Source organism: Dendrobates tinctorius, unplaced genomic scaffold (assembly GCF_039654945.1).
Source record: "Dendrobates tinctorius isolate UK_male_01 unplaced genomic scaffold, ASM3965494v1 ptg000070l, whole genome shotgun sequence".
Lineage (NCBI taxonomy): Eukaryota > Metazoa > Chordata > Amphibia > Anura > Dendrobatidae > Dendrobates > Dendrobates tinctorius.
Genome location: NW_027361738.1, coordinates 44,176,242 through 44,199,276, shown reverse-complemented (window position 1 = coordinate 44,199,276; position 23,035 = coordinate 44,176,242). Strand labels below are relative to the sequence as shown.

At 43.2% G+C, this 23,035-nt stretch overlaps 1 protein-coding gene across 2 annotated transcripts in view; it reads left to right on the top strand.

The window, feature by feature from the left end:
* The window catches only part of ESYT2 (extended synaptotagmin 2), a 159,144-nt gene that overhangs the window by 52,167 nt on the left and 83,942 nt on the right, over positions 1-23,035 (top strand). For both annotated transcript variants that reach the window (XM_073581611.1, XM_073581610.1), the window contains exon 2: positions 19,190-19,231. In XM_073581611.1, the coding sequence (XP_073437712.1) occupies positions 19,190-19,231 (42 nt within the window). The remainder of the gene's footprint in view (positions 1-19,189; positions 19,232-23,035) is intronic.

The window sequence follows — 23,035 nt, the reverse complement described above, 5'->3', positions numbered from 1 at the left end:
ACTGATCCCCATGGACTTCAATGGCCCATTCTGAGCCACAAAATCCGATAAGAATAGGACATGTCCTGCCTCTCGTGGTTCTCGCTCTTGGACTTGTGATCTTATCAGATGAGTGAATACATCCATTTTACTTTATGGGCCCTGAGTACTGTCCGATTAAAAAAATAAATGTGACAGCACTTAGACGTGACTCACGGATCCTTAGTGTGGAGGCAGCGAGGTGACAAAAGCACTTGAGGTAATGGCCGTTTATTAATTTGACAGGCCTGTTTTCTGGTCCATGTGTAGTCTGTAGACCTGCGGTTTGCCATCATCTTTGGCACCAGGGACTCTTCTTATGTAAGTGACTGACTTAGTGGCCTCAGCGTTGGCTGGCTTCATATAAGGGTTTGTTTTGAGGAGATAATCCGGAGTGTTAAGTGCTGGTTGCTGTAAATCTGAGCATCAGACTAATGCTCCATGGGGCTGAGCCGCGAACATTGAGCTTTTCTTACCACCTATTCACTTATCCCTGACGCTACAGAGTAATGCCCGACCTTCAGGTATCTCGCTCTGTGTCTCTCTCACTCTCTTTGTATATCTCTAGATCGCGCTCTCTCTAGCTTGCGCTCTCTCTCTAGCTTGCGCTCTCTCTCTAGCTTGCGCTCTCTCTCTAGCTTGCGCTCTCTCTAGCTTGCGCTCTCTCTCTAGCTTGCGCTCTGTTTCTCACTTTCTTGCTGTCTTTCTCGCTCACTCTATGTATATTGCGTGCTCTCTCTTTCTGTTTCTCACTCTTTCTTGCTCACTTTCTGTATCTTGTGCACTCTGTCTCGCTCGTTCTCATTTTTTAGATCACATTGCTTGTTATATTATTTTATGTTTGTATCACGTGACAAAATTCAATGATCTTTGTCACAAGGCTACAACTATCCATTCTCATTCATTTTTTTTGCATGGAGTGGGGGGGGGGTCCTGTCAAACTATAACTTCTCACTCTTTTTCTACCTGAAGCAGATATTGATGCCCTGTGTTCAAGCATTTTGGTAATTTATAAACTGGATGTCTCTGATTTTGTTTCAGACTTTCATCCATCTTTGGTCTGTTAGTTTTTCCGATCAGCGTTTTGTCAGCTTTTTTTTTTTTTTTTTACAAGCTTTTCATTTAAAAAAAAAAAAAAAAAAAATTTGGGCACTACACCGATCGCACGTGGATGACTCATGGATCACAGACTTGAATTAACGAGTTTGATCCGTCACCTGGATCAAAATTTAGAAATGTTGCCGTGTTCTGGTGCGGATCACTCGGACAAGTAGCTAGCCCCATAGACTATCGTAGGTATGATGAATTAGGCCTATGGGTGTGGTGTTGGCTACAGAGTGCAGACAATGTCAGATATCTGCTATTGCTTGCCACGCCATGGTCCACGAGAACACATCACGCCTCCTGTCAATAAATTTAAAATTCAGGAACTGAGGTATGAATCTGACAGCAGAGCGCTTGCTTGCAGCTCTTGGAGGGGTAGAGAGACCGGCGGTGTTCTAGCGTATCCAACATGCTGACAGTATAATTACCTGGTATGAGACGGAGCGCAGACACATCCGCTATAAGGATTTGGCAGCTGTGTTCCCCTTGCAGGGTATTTATAGTGCTTGGGAGTGTTTCCCTTTCTTGCAGTGAAATCTGCTTTTTATCTGTTCACATGGGTTATTGATATCTGCTGTGAAGCTGCGGAAGTGCTGTAATCAATCACAAGTAATCCATACATTGCAATGCCGCGGCTTTACCGCTGTTCCAGCAAACCGCATGGACCCACGGCATCTCATGATATGTGTCTCATCTATTCAGATTGATAGGATCCAGTGTGAACTCGGGCTGTCAGACACAGAAATTTTAGGGAAAGCTCAGAATGGATAAAGTGGATCTGTCACCAGATTTTACAAAACATATATTTTTTTTTTTTTTTTTTTTTTTTAGAAATTATCAAATCAATCTTAGACCTGATGCAAAATTATCCGAGAATGGCTGTATAATCCTAGTTGGTGAACACTTTGAGTGCAGCCATAGAATGAGAGCGTTCATGAGTAGGTGGATTCAGTTCCAGCCCACTCAGCCTGACTGACGGCTGCAGCGTGTACTGAGCAGTGTGGGATCTCAGCTGTGAAGAGGGTCACTTAGGAACTGTCAGTCAGACCAAGTGGGCAGACATTGATTTTTAAACTTCAAAAAGTGTTAGCCATTCTGATCTGGATTATCAGAGTAAGTGCACCAGCCTCATCAGGTCTGAGAAATCTAATTCATGTTGTACGCAGTTGTATATTGTGAAATATGGTTATTTAAATAGTAACTGTGGTAAGAAAACTAGGTCCTGCCCCCTAGGAACTCCCCCTTCCCCTAATGGCACAGGATTCTCTATTTTTGGCCAGAGTTTGCCTAAACCTCTGCCCTTTCACACTCCAATTTGGAAAACTGTCCAGACAAAATTGAAACTGCGTGCAGGCTGATGCAGAGAAACTGCGGCTACTTTTGATTATTATATCAATTTGTTGTACTTGATGGCTATATACTTTCTGGACAGGGGTATGGGTTTGTATTGTTGCATTATTTAAAGTAATTTTATTACTCTTATGTGTGTCCCTTTTTTTATAATTACATTTTATACATACTCCTGTATTAGGTATGCACATCCTTATTGCATTGATTCTATATTCCATGGATGGTTGTTGGAAGGGGGTCCCCGCGAACCGCCTCTTCCTCACCGGGGTCTCCAGCTGCTCTTTGATTAGCCGGCTTGGCGTGAAGACATTGTTGCGGCTCGATATACACAATGTCATGCCAGTCTGAAAAATAAAAAGAGGAGTTGGAGATGCCAACGTTATTTTCCAGGTACCATCATACGCCCACAAAATAATGACCTGGTCCTGGGTCCTTCAAGTAATCTCTGGTTACTAGTGAATGTAGAGGTTACATTTTTGTGAATCCAATGAAATGTATGGAAACGAATCCACATTATGCGACCTGTTTTCTTCATATCTAATGGTGCTTCGACCATTACTAGGAAGTGTCGTGTCCCATTCCCCAGGCGATGTGGGCATGGTGTCCTATTTTACGCGTGCACAGAGTGACTGCACAGCGAGCGTCACAGGCTGGTACACCTGTTTCTATTGTGTGTTTCATAGGAGAGAACAAATCTATATAGTGCTGCCTGTGTAATTAGGATTGTATAGAGGACATTGTGTCCCCAACATAACATAACCTTCCCTCCCGCTGGGGCCGTGTATTTATATCCTCCACTTAAAGCTTGCTTTCTTTCCATACAAGAAAATACTCTTCTGTTCTCTTTTTTTTTTTTTTTTTTTTTGCATTCTTCATGTATTTTAAGATGCGGTATAGAGAATTACCATGGAGCAGAGAATTGGTTTGAATGACTACTAGTCATTGACTTAGCGGTCTTCATGCCATCTCCTGTTCAACGCATGAGTCTTATGAAGGGTGGAATGTCTCCTCTGGAAAATATGTGATGTTTAAAGTGGATCTACAATACTGACCTTGTGGAAATCTGGGTCCTCTTCCCACCCACCCCATAACTCTTGGGATGTCCCTTTATAACTTTTGGAGACAGGGTGGTAAATTGACAACTGAGTGTTAAATGGACTTTTCACTTGATTCTTGCTTTCTGAACCACTGGCGTCATGAATCTGATGTGTCTTTACACTGCTGAGTTTTTCAGGGAAAACACAGGTTGAAAAGCTGGCCGGGGACTATGTGTCTCTAATGACTAGTCCATGGTTGGCCCGCAGCAGATTCTCCCCACCCCACAATCCAGCGGTTACACAATCCTCCTTGTGTGTTTCGGGAGAGACCTGTCCATCATTGTATGTAAGGTGTGGACATGCCCTCAGGGAACTGCCTTGGATTAGTAAACCAAGACAAGTCCCTGGACGGCCTTTCAAATATTATTGTTGGTGCAAATCAGTTCACAGGACACAGTCAATCAGCCACATAGTCTATGGTCGCTGTACGGAAGCCCTGAGGACTGCCTGTTACAGGACCAGGCTCTTCTTTTGATTAGCCAGCCTTGCATGGAGTCATTGTTGTGGCGTGATGCACATGTAACCTTGTGCCAAGACGGGCAATTAAGAGAAGAGCAGAGGATGATGTCACGTACGAGACAGTTCTCAGGGCTCCCCTACAGCAGTCATAATTACTGATGGGACTGAAGACCAGGTCCTGCTGATCGAATCGCACCACCTGTATAACATCTGTAGCGTGTGAGTAATACGTGGCTGCAATAAAACAGCACCTGATTCGTGCTGCCCGTGGTTCAAGCAGCATGGATCGACCCTTTAACATTTTAGCATGGATCAGCCCTTTAACATTTCAGCATGGATCAGCCCTTTAACATTTTAGCATGGATCGGCCCTTTAACACTTCAGCACGAATCGGCCCCGTAGCATTTCAGCATGGATCGGTCCTTTAACATTTCAGCATGGATCGGTCCTTTAGCATTTCAGCATGGATCGGTCCTTTAACATTTCAGAATGGATCGGTCCTTTAAAATTTCAGCATGGATCGGTCCTTTAGCATTTCAGCATGGATCGGTCCTTTAGCATTTCAGCATGGATCGGCCCTTTAACATTTCAGCATGGATCGGCCCTTTAACATTTCAGCATGGATCGGCCCTTTAACATTTCAGCATGGATCGGCCCTTTAACATTTCAGCATGGATCGGCCCTTTAACATTTCAGAATGGATCGGCCCTTTAACATTTCCCTTGGCAAAAGCATGTATCCACATACGCAGGCAAGTGGCTAACCACAGATTAGGCAATATCACTGTGCAGGGACCTCCCCTCCCGAAATAGTAACACCCAGAGGTAAGTTTATTCCTACATTTTTAGGATGAACAATGGAGGCACAATAGAACACAGAGATGAAAGGAAAGGTCAAGCGGGATTATCAGTAAAATCCTATAACTTTTTGTATTCTGAATAACCAGTAAAATGACTAGTTAGAAGGAATACGGTCCCATGGCTAATGGTGGGTGGGGTCCCAGCGCCTTCTGTTATATGCCCCCTTTACCAGTGTCACAAACCCTGCAGTTGTTATGGGAGGGACATGTCGAGCGTTAACCGGTAACCCCGAAATCAAGCAACATTTTTGCGCTTATCGTTTTCAGATACCATAAAGTGATGCCAGAGCCTGGGATTTCTGGGCACGATGCCGCTAATCCCTTGTCCCGGATTACGTGTGTATCTCATTCAGTTCAGTCCATTGCAGCAAATGTTCCATTGATTTCTTACGCTGCATATGCTGAAATGTTATTACATAAACTAAATGCACCGTAGGCCGAATATCTGCACATTCGTGCGGCCGGCCCCATTGTCACACATGATGATGATGCGTCCAGTTAATTAAGATGTAATTTGTGTAGCATCTGTTTGATGATTGTGAGGAAAGAGCTGGAGCCTTCATCTTCAGTCCATCCACTGCAGCCAGTGTAACGTGTAATTAGTCACTCATTTACATCATTTACATGTGATTGTTTGTTGTAAACACTAATTATGTCATTGCTTTTATGACACGTTGAAGCAGAGTTCATAAAAATGCGGTAGAAAATAAAAAAATCATGAGTGAAAAGGAAGGAATGAGAACCAAGTAGGAAAGCCTAATATGTAGTGTGCAAAGAGAAATGTGCTGTCACCTTCTCGTACCCTGTGGGGGGACTAAATGCGCCCACCAGTGGCCCAAAGGGCTTCAAAATGGACCCACCTGCCATTATCAAACCGCTGACAACATAGTTACAAAGGTTGGAAAAAGACCAGAGTCCATAAAGTTCAACCATTCTCCGATTATACGCTCCATTAATTGTCCATTGGACTGCCAGCGAAAGCCAAGCAGAGTGCTCCACTCTTTATGGCAGTCCCTCCCATGCGCACCTCTGCTCCATGCATTGTCCGTAGGACTGCCAGGGAAAGCCGAGTAGAGTGCTCCACTCTTTATGGCAGTCCCATGTGCACCTCCACTCCATTCATTGTCCATAGGACTGCCAGGGAATGCCAAGTAGAGTGCTCCACTCTTTATGGTAGTCCCATGTTCACCTCCACTCCATTCATTGTCCATAGGACTGCCAGGGAAAGCCAAGTAGAGTGCTCCACTCTTTATGGTAGTCCCATGCGCACCTCCGCTCCATTTATTGTCCATAGGACTGCCAGAGAAAGGCGAGTAGAAAGCTCCACTCTTTATGGCACTCCCATGTGCACCTCCACTCCATTCATTGTCCATAGGACTGCCAGGGAAAGCCAAGTAGAGTGCTCCACTGGTTATGGCACTCCCATGTGCACCTCTGCTCCATTCATTGTCTATAGGACTGCCAGAGAAAGGCGAGTAGTGTGCTCCACTCTTTACGGCAGTCCCATGCGCACCACCGGTCCATTCAAGATTGGGCTCTGCAAAGTCTTGTTTTCAAGGATCCAGAAAGCCATTATATAAATAGGTGCTAACTTATGGTTTTGGGAATGAACCTTTTATTACCTGCTGCGATATAAAATGATCTATATAATTGACATTACTTATGGAGGACGCCTCAGTTGTAATCGCTGAGTAAGTGACCAAAAACTCATATACCCCTGACACGTCACATAGTACTGGTCATACACGAGCATAAAGCTGGAAGACTGGTGACCAGGAGGTCGTGGAGGATTAGCACCTTCTCGTATATAGAGATTTGTAAGATTTGCTACCTTCTTAATGAGCGGTGACGAAGCTCGGTGCTGCTGTAACTGCTGCTGAAAAGCCTAAACCGTACACTTACAATCCTATTACATTCATACTCGCTAGCCCCGGGGCATAAGTTACCGCAAGTGTATAAAAAAAAAAATTCCAGTAGAATTTTTTTGTAGCATATACACTTTATTTTATTGCTTGAAATTGTGCAAGTTTCAAATAAACTTATCATTTTAACCCCTGCGCACACAGGTACATCCTCTAGGAGTTAAGATGTGACGGTCTCCATTCAATAACTAAAAGCCGAGATCTTGAAAACATTGAGGAACTGAAAAATAGAATATAGTAGAAAAATAGATAATTCAGACATTTTCCATAAATTATGTAAACAGGACCTGCCAAGTATCCAGTTTTTGCTCTAATTTTATGGCCGATGCTACATTGAATATCCAGGGCTTTTTTTTTTTTTTTAAATGCGCCTAAAAGAGTAGCAGAAATATGGGCCTTATTTATTTATTGTCTTTACTTCGGGGGCAGTGCTTACAGGATCCTCTGGGGCGTGTCTTTAGGCTGATCTGCATATTTTCCCTGTGAACCACGCCCCCTTAGTAAGGACTATAAAATTAGCACCAAATAAAAAGGCCCATATGTCTCAAACCAGATTTAAGAAAAAAAAAATATTGATATGCCCTGCAGTGGGAATAAAGTAAGTGCAAAAACTGGACACTTTTAACCTGCTTATGGTTCCTCTTTAAGGAGAAAAATAAGTTTTATTCCTTTTCTAAAATATGCAGGAATTTAAGCATAAATAACCTTCTCACTCATATATTGATGCAGCAGGAGAAAAATTGTCATTTTAGAGGGTTCATTCTCCATTTATTTAAATATCATCTACACAGGTTTAGCCACCTTACTTATTTTGCAGTGATCTTGAATTACATCATTTATTATTCTGCAGAGCTGCCTTCATAATTCTGCTGGTTGTCATCGCACATGAACAGCAAGCTCGCCATCAGACAAATCTTTTTCTCTTAGCAGAGCTCTCCTATTGAGGCGGGTCAGTAAGATTCCCACATCAGATTACTGCCAGCCCTTGGTCTCATGATCACCTATACCAGAATACAGGTCCCCAAACATGGCATGCTGGGAGACTTCAGCTCTGAAGTTTACACAAATATGAATGCAGCTTTGGATCACAACACAAATTATGACTCCTGTAAGAGCTAATGCTCTGAGCTGCTCAATGTTTCATATGATTTTGTGGTAGATGTATAAAGCTGAGCATCCGTTTTGGGTTTACATTGTGTATAAGGGCCACTCTATATTATGACAAATTCAACTCCATCTGTGGCACTTTGTGAGGCAATAGATACCAGGACACAATATAGAAGAGGTGACTTGACTTCACTTTGCTCCTCCACCTTATTGGCGAATGTCTTCCTGGCAGACCACCATCATCATCCCAAGTATCCACTGCAAAGCAAAGGGAAGCAGAGTATGTCTAGAAGTGTGCAGTCACTGAGTTTTAGGTGGCGCATGGAGCTATATGAGAGACAATCCCCCAAATCACAGAGAATGGTGACTACTTGGTAAATTTCTCACAGGTCATTATTAAAGGGAATCTGTCAGTAAAGTCACCCCCCACCAACATAAAGCACATATATAGGCATTCTGGTCTTTGAAAAGTACATCCATAAACAGCTTTTAAATCTTCTACCTGTTGCAGCAAAGTAGTTGGCGTCTTAATTTTGTACGCAAATCGGGCCTCGTGTGCTCCAGGGCATGAAAAGCACTTCTTGAGCCTCTCCCTCGCAAGGTTATATCCTTGTCCAAAACCAGCCTATTTGGTTGAAGGCTCACTGTCTGATCTCCTTTCTTGGCCCTAAAGGTCATCCAAACCATGAGCGATAAATCAAGCTAATGAAGATGGTGCTGGGCCATGAAACAACCTGAGTCAACAGTGGCTTAAGTGCATTGTCAAGCCCAGAGCACTTGAGACATAATTTGCATATTCATTCAGATGCAAATTTCTCAAGAGTACAACAACAGATAGAAGATATAAAAGTGTTGATGGATTTACATTTAAAAGACCTGCAGGTTCATATCTTACAGATTCCTTTTAAACCTATACACAGAGCTGATACTAATCCCAAATGACACCACCATCTAGCATACCAGGTCCTTCTTTCCATCTGTTATCTGGGGGAAGTTGGGATACCCCATACATATTCTTCTCGGGGAAATCTTGCATTTGTGACCACTTTTGGAGCAACAGTGGATTTAAGGCATTCAAGTCTGAATTTGGGGCATATGGGCAAAGCTCAGGATCCACCTTTCCTTTTGGAAATTCTTCCCATATATTATTTGGCTACTCATTTCAGGACCTGGCATGTAATAGTACATTTTTTCTGCAGCATGCGCTCCTGTGGTGATATATGGCTTAGGTCTACGAGCCCCAGATATGGCAGCCCATCATTAACAGGGGAAGGGTTTGTCTGTAAGTTATTGATTTGTGTAGACAAGTCCCTGAGTTACCCTTTTTTATTCATCAGTTCCTTTCTTAGCTTGACCAACAAATGCTGAATCTGCAGTGATAAAAATGTATTAATACCAGCCACCATCACCGTGCCCATTGCTGTACCCTTGGGTTTGCCAACCAGCTATTCACAATCTCTACATAAAACAAACATATAAATCCTAAGGCTGAGTTCACACGTGGCGTTTTTTTCGCGTTTCTGCGGTGGTTTTAACCGCGCGATTTTGCCGCGAAAACGCGAAACATAAGCATCCCATGCATTCCTATGGGATTCCGCAATGCTGTGTTAATGCTGCGGTTTTTACCGCAGCGGAATCGCTTCGCGGTAAAAAACGCAGCATGCTCATTAATTTCGCGGAATCGCGGCGATCCCACACCCATAGGAATGCATGGGGTGCCTTCTGTACGAGTTTTTTAAACATTTTCGCGGCAAAAACACTTAAAAATCGCATCGTGGGCACACTGTTCTAAGTTATATTTCCTACCCTATCTTTGTTTTCTTACATCACTTCCAATATACCTTTCTAGCAGATCATCATAAACCAGGGGGCTCAGGATGAATAGTGTTCTCTAAGAGGATCAAACAGGGAAAAGTAGATATCCTTGCAACATGAACACATAGGGGGTGGGGTCGATAAAGTTGCAAATTTTGATGCAAGTTTAGCGCAAAAAAAAAGTAGCTTTTTTTTTGTTTATACTCCGCTCCCAGCACTTTGCCATGTAGGACTAATCATGGAGGAATTTACAATGTTTTGTTATCTATGGTGTTTTCCTGGAAGAGTTTTCATAATGGATTTTTGTAACATCTATAGGCTCATATTAGCTTGTGGAAGGCCAAAAGAGTGTCATTCTTATTATTTATTTATTATGCTTTGTTTATATAGCACTTTCTTATTCCACAGCACTTTACAGACATTATCATCACTGTCCCCATTGGGGCTCACAATCTGAATTCCCGATCAGTATGTCTTTGGCGTGTGGAAGGAAGCCCACATAAACATGGGAGAACATACAAACTCCTTGCAAATATTGCCCCTTGCCTTCTGGACATGGCCGGCCGGTACCAAGTAATATTATGTAGTAGAGTCCCCTTTGGTGATGATTGCTGCGCTTTGCATACAGTATACAGTATGTCCCAGCATATACATTAATGGTGGCCGTGATGAGTGCAGATTTAGTTTTTTGAAAGACAATTGTCCCTCAGTGGTCCTTGGTGGTCTCCTGCTGCTTCTTGTTTTTCTTTGGTCCTCAGTTTCTTCACTTCAAACAAGTATCTGATTTGGGGAAAATGAAGGTTAAGAATTTGAGGTTGGAACAATTTGTGTGAACGGGAGGAGAGAACATCACCTGACAGAACAATACAGATACCGGAATAACCTAACATGGGCCCCGGGGCACTTCTGGGCCCGACCCATGAATCTGACACGGATTATTACATGCCGCAAACTCAACAGAAGCAAGGATACGGGGCAGCACCTTGTCAGGGCATGCAATACATGGAAATGAAAGACCCTTGAAGTTGGCGTAGACCAACAAGATGCCTGCGAAAAAAACAATATAAAAATTATAGATTATTATTCACCCAGTCTGAGGATAGGGATCAGTGTTCTAAGGGATAGAAAAACATGGATGTAACTCCCCCCAACAATGGCTCTACTCCTGCACACAGGTTGTGTTAAAGTGACTTGCTCAGAACTTCAATACCTCGCACAACCTGTCAACAGGTGTGGTGCTATTAGAAAGAGACCAGCCATTGTTTACCAGTCAATGAAACTCTTTTAAGCCCATTTTAACTCACAGAAAATAATATATATACCGCAGTTGGAGAAAAGAGAAGTTCCCAGGAAGTCCCTTCTGACAGCACCATGGAGGTTGTCGTCCTCCTCCTTACATGGATCCAGGACGTCCCTCCTGACAGCACCATGGAGGTCGTCCTCTTTCTCCTTCCAGGATTCAGGACGTCCCTCCTGACAGCACCATGGAGGTCACCCTCTTCCTCCTTACAGGGATTCAGGACGTCCCTGCTGACAGCACCATGGAGGTCGTCGTCCTCCTCCTTACAGGGATCCCGGACGTCCCTCCTGACAGCACCATGGAGGTAGTCCTCCTCACAGAGATCCAGGACGTTCCTCCTGACAGCATCATGGAGGTCATCCTCCTCCTCCTTACAGGGATTCAGGAGGTCCCTCCTGAAAGCACCATGGAGATCATCCTCCTCCTTACAGGGATTCAGGAGGTCCCTCCTGACAGCACCATGGAGATCGTCCTCCTCCTTACAGGGATTCAGGAGGTCCCTCCTGAAAGCACCATGGAGATCATCCTCCTCCTTACAGGGATTCAGGAGGTCCCTCCTGACAGCACCATGGAGATCGTCCTCCTCCTTACAGGGATTCAGGAGGTCCCTCCTGACAGTACCATGGAGATCGTCCTCCTCCTTACAGGGATTCAGGAGGTCCCTCCTGACAGCACCATGGAGATCGTCCTCCTCCTTACAGGGATTCAGGAGGTCCCTCCTGACAGCACCATGGAGATCATCCTCCTCCTTACAGGGATTCAGGAGGTCCCTCCTGACAGCACCATGGAGGTCATCCTCCTCCTTACAGGGATTCAGGAGGTCCCTCCTGACAGCACCATGGAGATCGTCCTCCTCCTTACAGGGATTCAGGAGGTCCCTCCTGACAGCACCATGGAGATCGTCCTCCTCCTTACAGGGATTCAGGAGGTCCCTCCTGACAGCACCATGGAGATCGTCCTCCTCCTTACAGGGATTCAGGAGGTCCCTCCTGACAGCACCATGGAGATCGTCCTCCTCCTTACAGGGATTCAGGAGGTCCCTCCTGACAGCACCATGGAGATCGTCCTCCTCCTTACAGGGATTCAGGAGGTCCCTCCTGACAGCACCATGGAGATCGCCCTCCTCCTTACAGGGATTCAGGAAGTCCCTGCTGACAGCACCATGGAGGTCATCCTCCTCCTTTCCACCTCCTCCTTACAGGGACCGGAAACACAGGAGAGGTTAAAAAGACCTCTTTGATCAGTTTTTGTAGCAAAATGTCACTTTCTGCAAAGCAAATGATGAAATTGTCTCATTTTATTTTAGGCGACAGGAATGTGTTTCTTACTGAGCCAAATGCCCGTCTGTGTCAAAAGTCACTCATGTCACACTTGTTACCCATTACATAAAGTATATGTAGCAAAATGACACCAATATGACTGATTCCTATTAGGCTCCACTGCCGCCTCTCTGCTGCTCCCGGCCACTCTTTGTTTACTTGGCTCCTTCAGTCATCACATGTCTACAGCACTTGACCGCTGCTGTCAATCTATGGTCTCATGCTGCCTACCTGGATATCACCTAATGATTGGCTGCAGTCATCATATGCTGTAGACATGACATCATCACAAGACCCATGTTGGAGCAGCGGAGATGCAGTGCCATGGTGCGGATGGGCACACAGGCGTCGGTGCAGCAGATAGGTAGGACACGCTGGACATGGGCAGCCTAGACAAGGAGATCGCTGGTATGTAGTTAGGATGCAGGAAATCTCAGACAGGCGCGAGACACCCAGGAGATACCACGAAAGTTGTCGGTTGTCGGGATGCTGGAAGCCGCAGGCGGGCAGGAGATGTTCAGAAAATTGCAGACAGCAGTTGACCAGGTCAAGATGTAAAGAGCATAGACACTGGTGTGTTTTGATAGGCCTTATATAGGCTCGGGAAGATGCTCACATGGGATCACGGCTAGCCATTTGCAAAGCCCAACGTGGAGCACAGCAGAGTCTAGCGGACCTACTTGAGGGAAGCAAGACACTGATCTGGGACCAGTGAGTAACAATTATTCTTGGTTCAGGAGACCAATGAAAGATACATTTTATTTATATGTATATTATATATTTATGTAGACATTTGAGTTGGACTTGATCAATGGCGACACCTCGGTGGGAAAAACTGAGTGATGTACAGCATGCGATACTTGCACTGTGCCTATGGGCCCATACACATCGCATTAGCATATGCACCTGCTCTGTATGACGCAGTCCATACTGCAGGTATTATGACCGATGTATGATGCTTCTGTGAGGCCTAGTATTTTTCCCTAGAGGCAATGCTCTTTGAAGAGATTATCAATTGTTAAAGGCTACATCCATTGCAAAGCATATGGACCTCAATTTTTATGCAATTCTTCAATAAATGGGTCTACTTTTATCCCAGAAACGGCGCCACTCTTGTTTCTTGGACTTGTCTGGTAATGTAAATTTATGACATTAAATTGGGCTGAGCAGCAATACCACATATAACCTGTAGATAACAGTGGCGCTGTTCCTGAACGGAAAGTAAGAAAATTGTCACTGGTGCTGTACATTTAAACTGTTAACCATTATTATCTCAGAACGGTGGGTATATAGTGATTTCATAGGACTGTTACTTAGGCCACGTTCAGTATTTGGTGTGTGTTGTTTTGTTTTTTTTTGTTTTTTTTTAACCTCCGTATTTGTAAGCCAAAACCAAGAGTGGGTGAAAAATGTTGGTGATGTGTTTCTATTATACTTTTCCTCTGACTGTTACACTCCTGATTTAGGCTTACAAATGCTGAGGTATAAAGCTGACCAAATACTGAATGTGTGAACGTGGCCTTGTCTGTATATACCATATACCTCTGTGGGCGTATAAAAAGCTGGTTGGACCTCAGAACAGTTGTGTGCCTTCTGTAGAACGTGGTCGTGTCTGAGGTCACTTTAAACACTTTCTATGTTTTTATAGCTGGTTCGTATAGATTTTGGGCATGAGCCTAGCCCCCATTATTGCTCTGTTTACAGTCAGCATCCGCCTGGAGACCAGCGCTGGTGAAACTTGCCAGGCTGCAGTGTAGCAATGGGATGACTCAGAAAGGAAACAGACTGGCTTTGCGAGCTGCTGTCTGGGTGGGGCACTTGGTTTTTCGATAACATTTCGTGATTCATAGTATTGTATTGTGTCAGCAGAGAAGCTCGTGTGCTGCATTGCTTACACCAGGGTTTCCCAACTCCAGTCCTCAAGGCACACCAACAGATCATGTTTTCAGGATTTTCTTAGTATTGCTCAGGTGATAATTGCTTCACCTGTGCAATACAAAGGAAATCCTGAAAACATGATCTGTTGGTGTGCCTTGAGGACTGGAGTTGGGAAACCCTGGCTTACACAATGAGGACAGCCGCTCCATGGCCTGATCCTCCAGCGTGGAGGTGGTGCTGGAGCCTGGTGGATTGTTACACCACAGTCTACCACAGAGTAGTGCACGTACACAACCAGCATTATACCTGTTGCATGGCATGATGTTATGATTATTGGGGTTGCCACTAGCAGAATTCTCTGCAAACTTTTTGTCACAGGGCTGCCTGCAGTCTGGAAATTGATGGTCCACGCCAAGAAAAAGCTTTCAGTGACTGACGGCTGGAAGTCTCGTGGTTGTTCGACTGGCGCAACACATGCAGGGATTCGAATTCCCTGTTTGTTAGGCAATCCCCTGCATGTGTGGCAACTGTCAAAGAGCTATGAGACATTCATCCTCTGATAGACCTCCTTTAAAAATAACCTTTCGCTAAATCTTTCATGTTGATCTGGAGCATACACATACATTAGGTAGGAAGGATCATCTCCGCGCTGCCGCAAAAAGAATTCCAAAAGTTGTAGAGGTTTCAACGTGGTTTATTCTACGCGTTTCAGGGTTCAGGTGACCCCTTCATCAGGACATAACACAAACATTGGTAGTCCTGATGAAGGGGTCACCTGAACCCGGAAATGCGTAGAATAAACCACGTTGAAACCTCTACAATTTTTGGAATTCTTCTTGCGGCAGCGCAGAGATGATCCTTCCTTCCTACCTAAGTGTATGCTTCAACCAGGTCCTGCACCGACCTGTGGCTCTGCAGCAGCCGCCATTAATATGTCTTTCCTTCACTCTCACCAGGTGAGTAGTTCTCTTGGTGGGCAACTGTGTGTACTATTTGCGCTTTTGTGTCTCCCTCTTTTCTCTGACATGTTGATCTGGACACATAATGTAATAATGGCTGAAAAGCAAAATTTATTTTATTTATTTTTTATTAATTTTGCCTCTCCATTGTGGAGACCTTAGTAATCAAAGGATTTGGTACCAAAACAGTTTTTTTTTTTTTTTTCAGTCTAGTCTAAGTGGGCAGTTACCAGAGAGATTTCACTGGGGGCGTGTACTTTTTTCTCCTTCTACCACTGACCAATCATAAGCAGGCAGCAACACAATGGAGAAAGAAGAACACACCCCAACAATAGCATCAACAGTCTACTTTCCTCACTGCAGGTTGATGAGTTTCTGCTGCACAGCAGAGCTAAGTGTGATCGACAGCTTTAAGTTCTCATTTCTGGCAGTCAGTATGGGGATTGTTCAGATTAACTATTTTACTCTTTGCCTGACTGTCCGTGAGAGAAAAATAGCAGCATGCACTACTTTTTTCCCTGGTGCAAGAGAAAAAAATCACGGAACATTTGAGTGGCATCTGAGTATTTTTTACGGATACATTTCTGTTATTAACCTAGGAAACAGGATTAGATCATGTTCGTTTTTTTTAATGTAGATGTAAGAAAACGACACACAGATGAAAAATAGATGAGAATCGTCCGAGTATGAACAATCGTCAGCAGATTTTTCATACGCTCGCTGCAGCCGGCCTTATACAGCTTGTTGTTATCTCCCCGACATTTCTAGCACAGAACTCGTCAGAGGTACTTGATTGGGGAAAAACGACTTCCTAGCAGGGCCTGCACCATCCCCCCCCCACCCCTTCTAATATTGGAAAGGTAAGGAGGGGGAACTGTCGGTCTCCAGCCAAAAGAATTTTCCATTTTGCCTCATGATTGACTGTAATTGAATTCCGCTCCACATAAATGTCACACTGCTCCTTTCACCCCTGTGCGATTTGGGATTTTTTTTTTTTGTATCAGTAAATGTGACGTCCATTTGCAGATATCAACCTTTTGTCGAGCGAGCCTTCATCATAAGACCGGAGGAGCTGCAGATCATGTGTCAGAGTTGATCCTGAGAAACCAATGTTCCCCTACGGAATGTTAAATAATTAAACCTGTGTCCTGAAAAGCAAATAACTCCAATTTGCTTATGTCTAGAGCAGCATCAAAGTGAAGGCTGATTTAGTGCTGCGGAAGCCTTTCTGCACTTGTGCAGGTCCTGAGCCAGCGTTTCCTGGCATTATATATAAGGCAGTGTTGTCATTATGGTTCATTATAATGGGTTTGCATTGCACCTACACGTCAAGTGTGGCTCTGCTGGATTTTTTGCGACTTGCTGGTCGCAGTAGTGTAGGTGTCGCACTTCACCCCCATTCACTTGTATAGCGCTGTGGTGTAGCAGCGGCACCGAGTGAACTTCGGTTGCACGACGGCTATTGCGCAAAAAAACACTGTGAAGCCGTTCTCGACATCTTGTGCTGTATTCCTGAGTATTCTGCCATACGGTTCCAGAGATATGGGCCATCTTTTGTTCAATGCTATTTTTTATGGTCTTTACAAGGGGGCAGTGCTCACATGGACATTATGCAAAGAAGCTTTTAGACACGTCCCCAGAGAATCCCGTGAGCACCGCCCCCTTGTAAAACACACACAAAAATTAGCAGGGAATAAAAAAAATACTACTGCCCCACAAGTACATAAGACTTTAATTGCAAAGAAGCCCTCCAACAATGTATTTATTTTATTTGGTATGAAAAATGCAGGTTAGACTGTTAGTAAGCAAAACAATAGATGCCGGTGTGTACCAGTTTTAGTTGATGAGCCATATCTGGGCTGTCTGCCACCTTGATTTCCACTGAGCTTTGATATGATTCTTCTAACACAGACTATATTTCCCATGATGCCTCTTGTCTTTTTGAAAGGTGCAGTCTGGTCCCAATAGTTATGCTTCTAGCTAAAAGCAGCCAGTGATCTATCAGGGACTTAAAGCTGCTGTCCCCTGATGTATACAGCCGACTCTGTGTCTCATATGTGATGTATATACAGCAGGCTCCTTGTATCCCATGTGATGTATATAAAGCAGTCTCTGGGTTTCTCTTGTAATGTATATTCAACTGTCTCTGTGTATCCCTTGTGATGTATATACAGCAGAGTCTGTGTTTCCTTTGTGATGTATATACTGCTGTGTCTCTGTATATCCTGTTTGTCGTATACAGCAGTCTCAGTGTATCCTATGTCATGCAGTTTAAAAGAGTTTTCCTGTGAAAATTTATGTTTTCACCTATCTACATTATAGGTGATTGATTATTGATTGGGCATCAGAATGCTGGGACTCCCACCCTCAGAATTGTGCACTATTATACCTGTTAGATTGGAGCTGCTGCACTCAGCTTTCTCCAGAAGCTTCATAGGGAATGAATGGCGCAGCGGTCGGGTATGTTCACTGCCGCTCCATTCTAATGGGAATAATAGTCAAAATCGGGGACTACCTGTGGGAGTCTCATCAGTCTGGTCCCCAGTAATAAATAATTTATCAGCTATCCTATGGATAGGTGATCTTATTTTAATTGGACAATTCTTTTAAGCCATATCATATAGGATACACTGAGAATTGGCAGTGTACATCAAGAGACAGCAGCTCTATGTAATTGATTTATCGCTAACTGCTATTGTCTAAAAGCAAAAGCTTTGTGATGAAACTTTGCACCTTTCACAAAACTAGATGCATCATGGGAAACGACACCTATTGGACCCCCACGATCAATATTTTATCACCTATCCTGTGTTTAGGTGATAACTTAATCTCACCGGATAAGTCTGGTCTCCTCTGCCTCCTGGTTGTGATAAGGGACAAACCTACATTTTACAAGCAGGAGGCATGGAGAGAAGTGTGTAAATCTACAACTCATAGGATTAACTGTACAATTTACACACGCATACACAGATAAATAAAATATGTGCAAGTCAGAGGTGTTTTATAACTGAAGCTATCAGATATTGAATCCTTAGAACACTGGACTTGAACGGTGGGTTATTGAATGTAAGGAAAAATGAAAATCATTGTCACACAAACTTTTTTTCTGTTGTAAGACTTTTTAAAATCCTGTTCCTTCTACCAATGGTAGCTAAGTTTTTGGAGACTAGTGCCAAGATGTTGCTGCCATTATAGTGTGGACCAAAGACCATTGAGATATTGCACAGATCATTGGCATCTCATTGTCATTAACAACCGTTTTAAGGCTGTGTGCCCACGTAGCGTTTTTTTAAGCGTTTCTGCAGCGCTTTTAGACAAGCGTTTCTGCTGCAGAAACGCTTAAGAAAAGCATCCAAAGGATTTGCAATGAAAAACGCACATGTTGCGCTAATGGTGCGTTTTTAACCGCTGCAGAAACGCTTAGCGTTTAAAAACGCAGCATGTTCATTAATTTTGCGGAATCGCGTGCGATTCCGCTTACCATCAATTATATGGGCAAAAACGCTTGACAAACGCGCGTCAAAAAACGTATGCGTTTTCCCGGGAGCAGGGTGTGCGATTCTGCTCAGGTTTATTCTGCATGAGAATCGCTACGTGGGCACATAGCCTAAGGCTAACTTTTGATGGAAATGTGAAGCAGTTATATGAAAATGCTGCAGTGGAAGAATCACATTTAATAAAACATTTGGGGCTGTGTAGTTGTGGTTGTTTTGTTATAGTGTGCGTGCTGCGATTTTTATCGGATGGACGAAAACCAATCAGACCCCATAATAGTTATCCGCGACTTTCTACTTAAGTTTTGCACGTTCTGTAATAGATTTACTATGTTCCACATTCCATAAACGGAACTCAAAATACAAGTGTGAACATCACCAAATCTCCATGCAATGATATGTGCTATCCGTGCTGTTTGTAATTGACTGATACTTGCTTTGCAATGTAATATTTGTCATTGTTAATGTCATCAGGCTCAGTAATTATACTTTTTTTTTTTTCTTACAGGTCCATTTCCCGGATATTGAGAGAGCGGAATGGCTCAATAAGGTATGGATTGCTGTTGCCATCTTTATGATTATTTCCATAACCTGTGTTCTTAAAAGTGTACAAAATATGTTATATGTCTTAAATTTACGGTATATTTAAGTGACTTGCCCCAAGTCTGAATTATTACCTATCAAGAGGATAGGGAATAACTTATTGATTGCTGGGGTCTGACTGTTGAGATCCCGTCCCACCTCAAAAATAGGGGTTGTGAATGGATCTTAGATCGAGCTTGTACACCACCGTGGGGCTGCCAGAGACAGCCAAGTATAGGCCTCTTAAATTTCCAACAGTTCCATAGGAAAAGTATGGCTCTGGATGTGCATGCTTCACCTCCGATCCATTCAGTAGCTTAGGTATCCATGGTTACAACCACTAACAGCTAGCTGTCACTGTTTGAGTGGTTGTCACCATGGATACCTAAGCTGCTGCAATGCTCTACACATGTGGTTAGTGACATAGTGAATCAGAAGAACTATAATAATTTCTAATTGGAGGTATTTTCTAGTATTATTACACCTACTACATATTGGGATAGGATCTCGGAGATGGGAAGAATACCCCTTTAAGTACTTGCAATCCGTATAAACGCACAAGTCTGGAACATCTCTTTCCTCTGTTATTCCTCCTGGAAAAATAGGCTTTCACATTCTAACCGTTGTATGATTCAGCTATGTGGGCATACAGTGAGCAGGAATGCATACCCACTGTCATCCTAAATGGTGATAGAATTCCCCTTTAGTGCCCTTTTTTATATAAGTAATGTTGAAACGTTCAGGAAATGATTATGCTTATACTTGTAGTGCTCCTCACACATTGCAGCATCCATATGGAAAATGAATATTCGTTACCTTCTTGGTAGCAGGAGCGGATTATATGGCCGGGCACAAGAAGTGGGTACGGATGTTCAGTGGGCTCATAGCGTTCCTCCCCTTCCTTTCTGTAAATGTCAATTATTTTCTCCAGGGGATTATGCGACATCGGTTTGTCACTTGCAGACTCGTTTCAGGTCCAGCACGTCATTGGACTTTTATTCTTTTATTATTTCTGTTGCACATAGGCATAACCGATGTTATTGGAGGAGATGACACAATGGCGCCTGCTGTCGTTAGATGTGCTGTCATACACCTAAGACATGTATAGTTATAGAAGTCATAGCCAGTGTAACATTCAAAGGGACAGATTAAAAACGTAATACAGGATGTACTTTTTTTTTTGATGTTTGAATAAAAAGTCCAACAACTTATCGGCATATATTTTTAGTTTTTACCATTTTCAAATATCTGCGCTTGCTGTCAGTGAATGGAAACCTTCCTGTTCAGAATCTGATGCGGACAGCCTATCCCTGACTGCAGAGTGTAGGATACCGGAGCTGAGTGATGATGAGTTTTCAGCCACTGAGATAAGGAAATGTTGAACCAAGCGCATCAGAAAGTTTTATGCATTCACATAGAATTGTTTTTACGTAAAACCAAAAAATCCCTTTAAGATGATAGACTTTTGTCTGTCATCCCTTTAAGAGAAGAACAGTTTTGGTCAATGTGTGTGAGACACGGATGTGTAGACGTGGCCTTCTTGGCTTCTGTTTGCAAAACCAAAGTGATAAGCCCGAGTGTAAGTGGGTATACATGCAGCGTATAGGAGCACGTTCACACTGTGGCCATTTGAACAGACAAAACCTAAGATTCAACGTGCACATAAACCCTGCTGTCAGTAAATGGTATGTTTTAATATTACGGTAAGTTTTGTTTGTTAAATGGCCATGAACATTCTCCTGTACGTATACTAACTTCTGTTCCGGCTCATTTCTTTGGTTTTTCTGTCGTTTTTTTGTACTTTGTATAAACAGAGTTTTGGAGCTAGGCATATCGTCTCCATATAGCTTCCCTTGGCTCAGTCCTGCTCTGCCCCATTTACCTTGAGGTTGTCGGACACAAGGTGAGGTTTTAATACTAGAAATGGGGTAGGGCCGTGCCGATTAGGGTACACCTTGTCGCGGTGGGATGGTTTTCACGCTTTTTTGATCAAATCAGTGTTTCCTAAACACACTGTCATTTATAGTCCCATTTACTTCCTTACAGCCGCATGTATGATCATTTTGTTTCGGTCTTAGGTTTAGGCTTCTGTGTGCAGTACAGGGGCTTGGTGCACAGTTCTTACTGCTATGAACTGTGACTTTTAGGGGTTATCTGGATTTTAACAAAATTTGCGTAAGAATAAAGATTATTATAAAATAAAGAAATAAGAATTATTTGACCATTTAAACCGCCTGATCAGGATATGCTTTGGAACCCACACCGATCAAGCTTTGTCCTGTGGACATACCAGACATATACAAAAAATGGAATTATCCCTTTAATTGAACATTGTACTGTTTTAAATGTTACATAAATCAATAGTGCAGGTGAATATAAGAAATTTTGTAATGCATTTTGAAACAAATATTTGCTTTATTCTCACTTATGACCCACTTCTCATACTTCAAATTCCTCACCCCGCCTAAATTCCTCATAGAAATCCTTCTCGAGACCTACACACTTTCCAGGTTACTGATAATCAAGTTACATTCTTGTTGGAAATCTATGAATGAGAAAGTAGCAATGGAGATATATAAACGGCTGGTAGTAAGTGATTTATCTCACCTCAGAGCTGGATTCACAGCTGCACTGCTCAGTACTGCCATATAATGTCCTCCATGCTGCTGCTGTTTTTGAACATGTACTACAGAGAGACATGAGAACAGAAATCCCTCTGTTTCCGTGTGTTTTGTATAGGATACCAGCTTCTCTCCATCCCCTAGCTCAGAGACAACTAGAAAGAGTCCGGTTTCACACAGTTTGTGTCCCTGGACTGTGTTCAGATCGCAATACACAGTCTGACTGCCAGGTCTCCTGACCTGAGCTGACTGCTGCAGGGAAAGACTAGTCTAGCTGTAGCTTCCAATCCGAGCTTCGTCCCTGTTTGACTGGTTTGTGAAATCATTCTTGGAGCAAGCAGAGGGGGAAATCTGTTAATAAATGCAGGATGTAATGGCCACGAATAGCGATATTCCTAATAGACAGATTTCAGACAGGGCTTTTGGATATCAATACTAGCAATAGGAAAATATACGTTGCCAGGAAGTTAGGCCAATCGAAGGGTCCAGAGACCCTCCTTTATGATGCTCTTGAGTCATGAGTTTCAATAAAGAGCAGCTTTCAAACTGGAGGAAGTGGTGTGGCCAAGTGTCACTCACGGCCAAGTTTCCCTTGTAATGTCAGCTGAACGCTCCGGTACTGGAGAGCTGTCATAATGAGACAACTCCTGTAAACCATATTTTAAGGTATATATTCAACATTCAATATGTTTTATATTGATTTATTTTTAATGTCTCTTTCCATTGACATTAATAATTTTTAACACCAACCCTGGGAGATTAGGGATTAAAGTCCCCCATGCACACTAGATGAATCCGGCCAAACCTGACCATTTTTGTGGGACATCGGACCATCTGATGTGTATGACATTCTTTACTCTCCGCGACATCATCATCAGGACCAGGCAGATACAATTTCAACTCCCGGTCCTTTTGTTTCCAGGGAGATAAAGTCCCCTGGATAGTTAAAGGTAATCTGTCACCAGGGTTTTGACACTTAATCTGAGAGCAGCAAATTACAGAGACCCTGATACCAATGATGTGTCACTTACAGGGCTGATTTAGTGTAGTTTTGATAAAATCGTTCTTTTATCAGTAGGAGATTATCACTAGAGAACTAGTAAACCTTCTGTTATGTAGTCCTCCATATTCATGGGCTCTGTATAACCCCC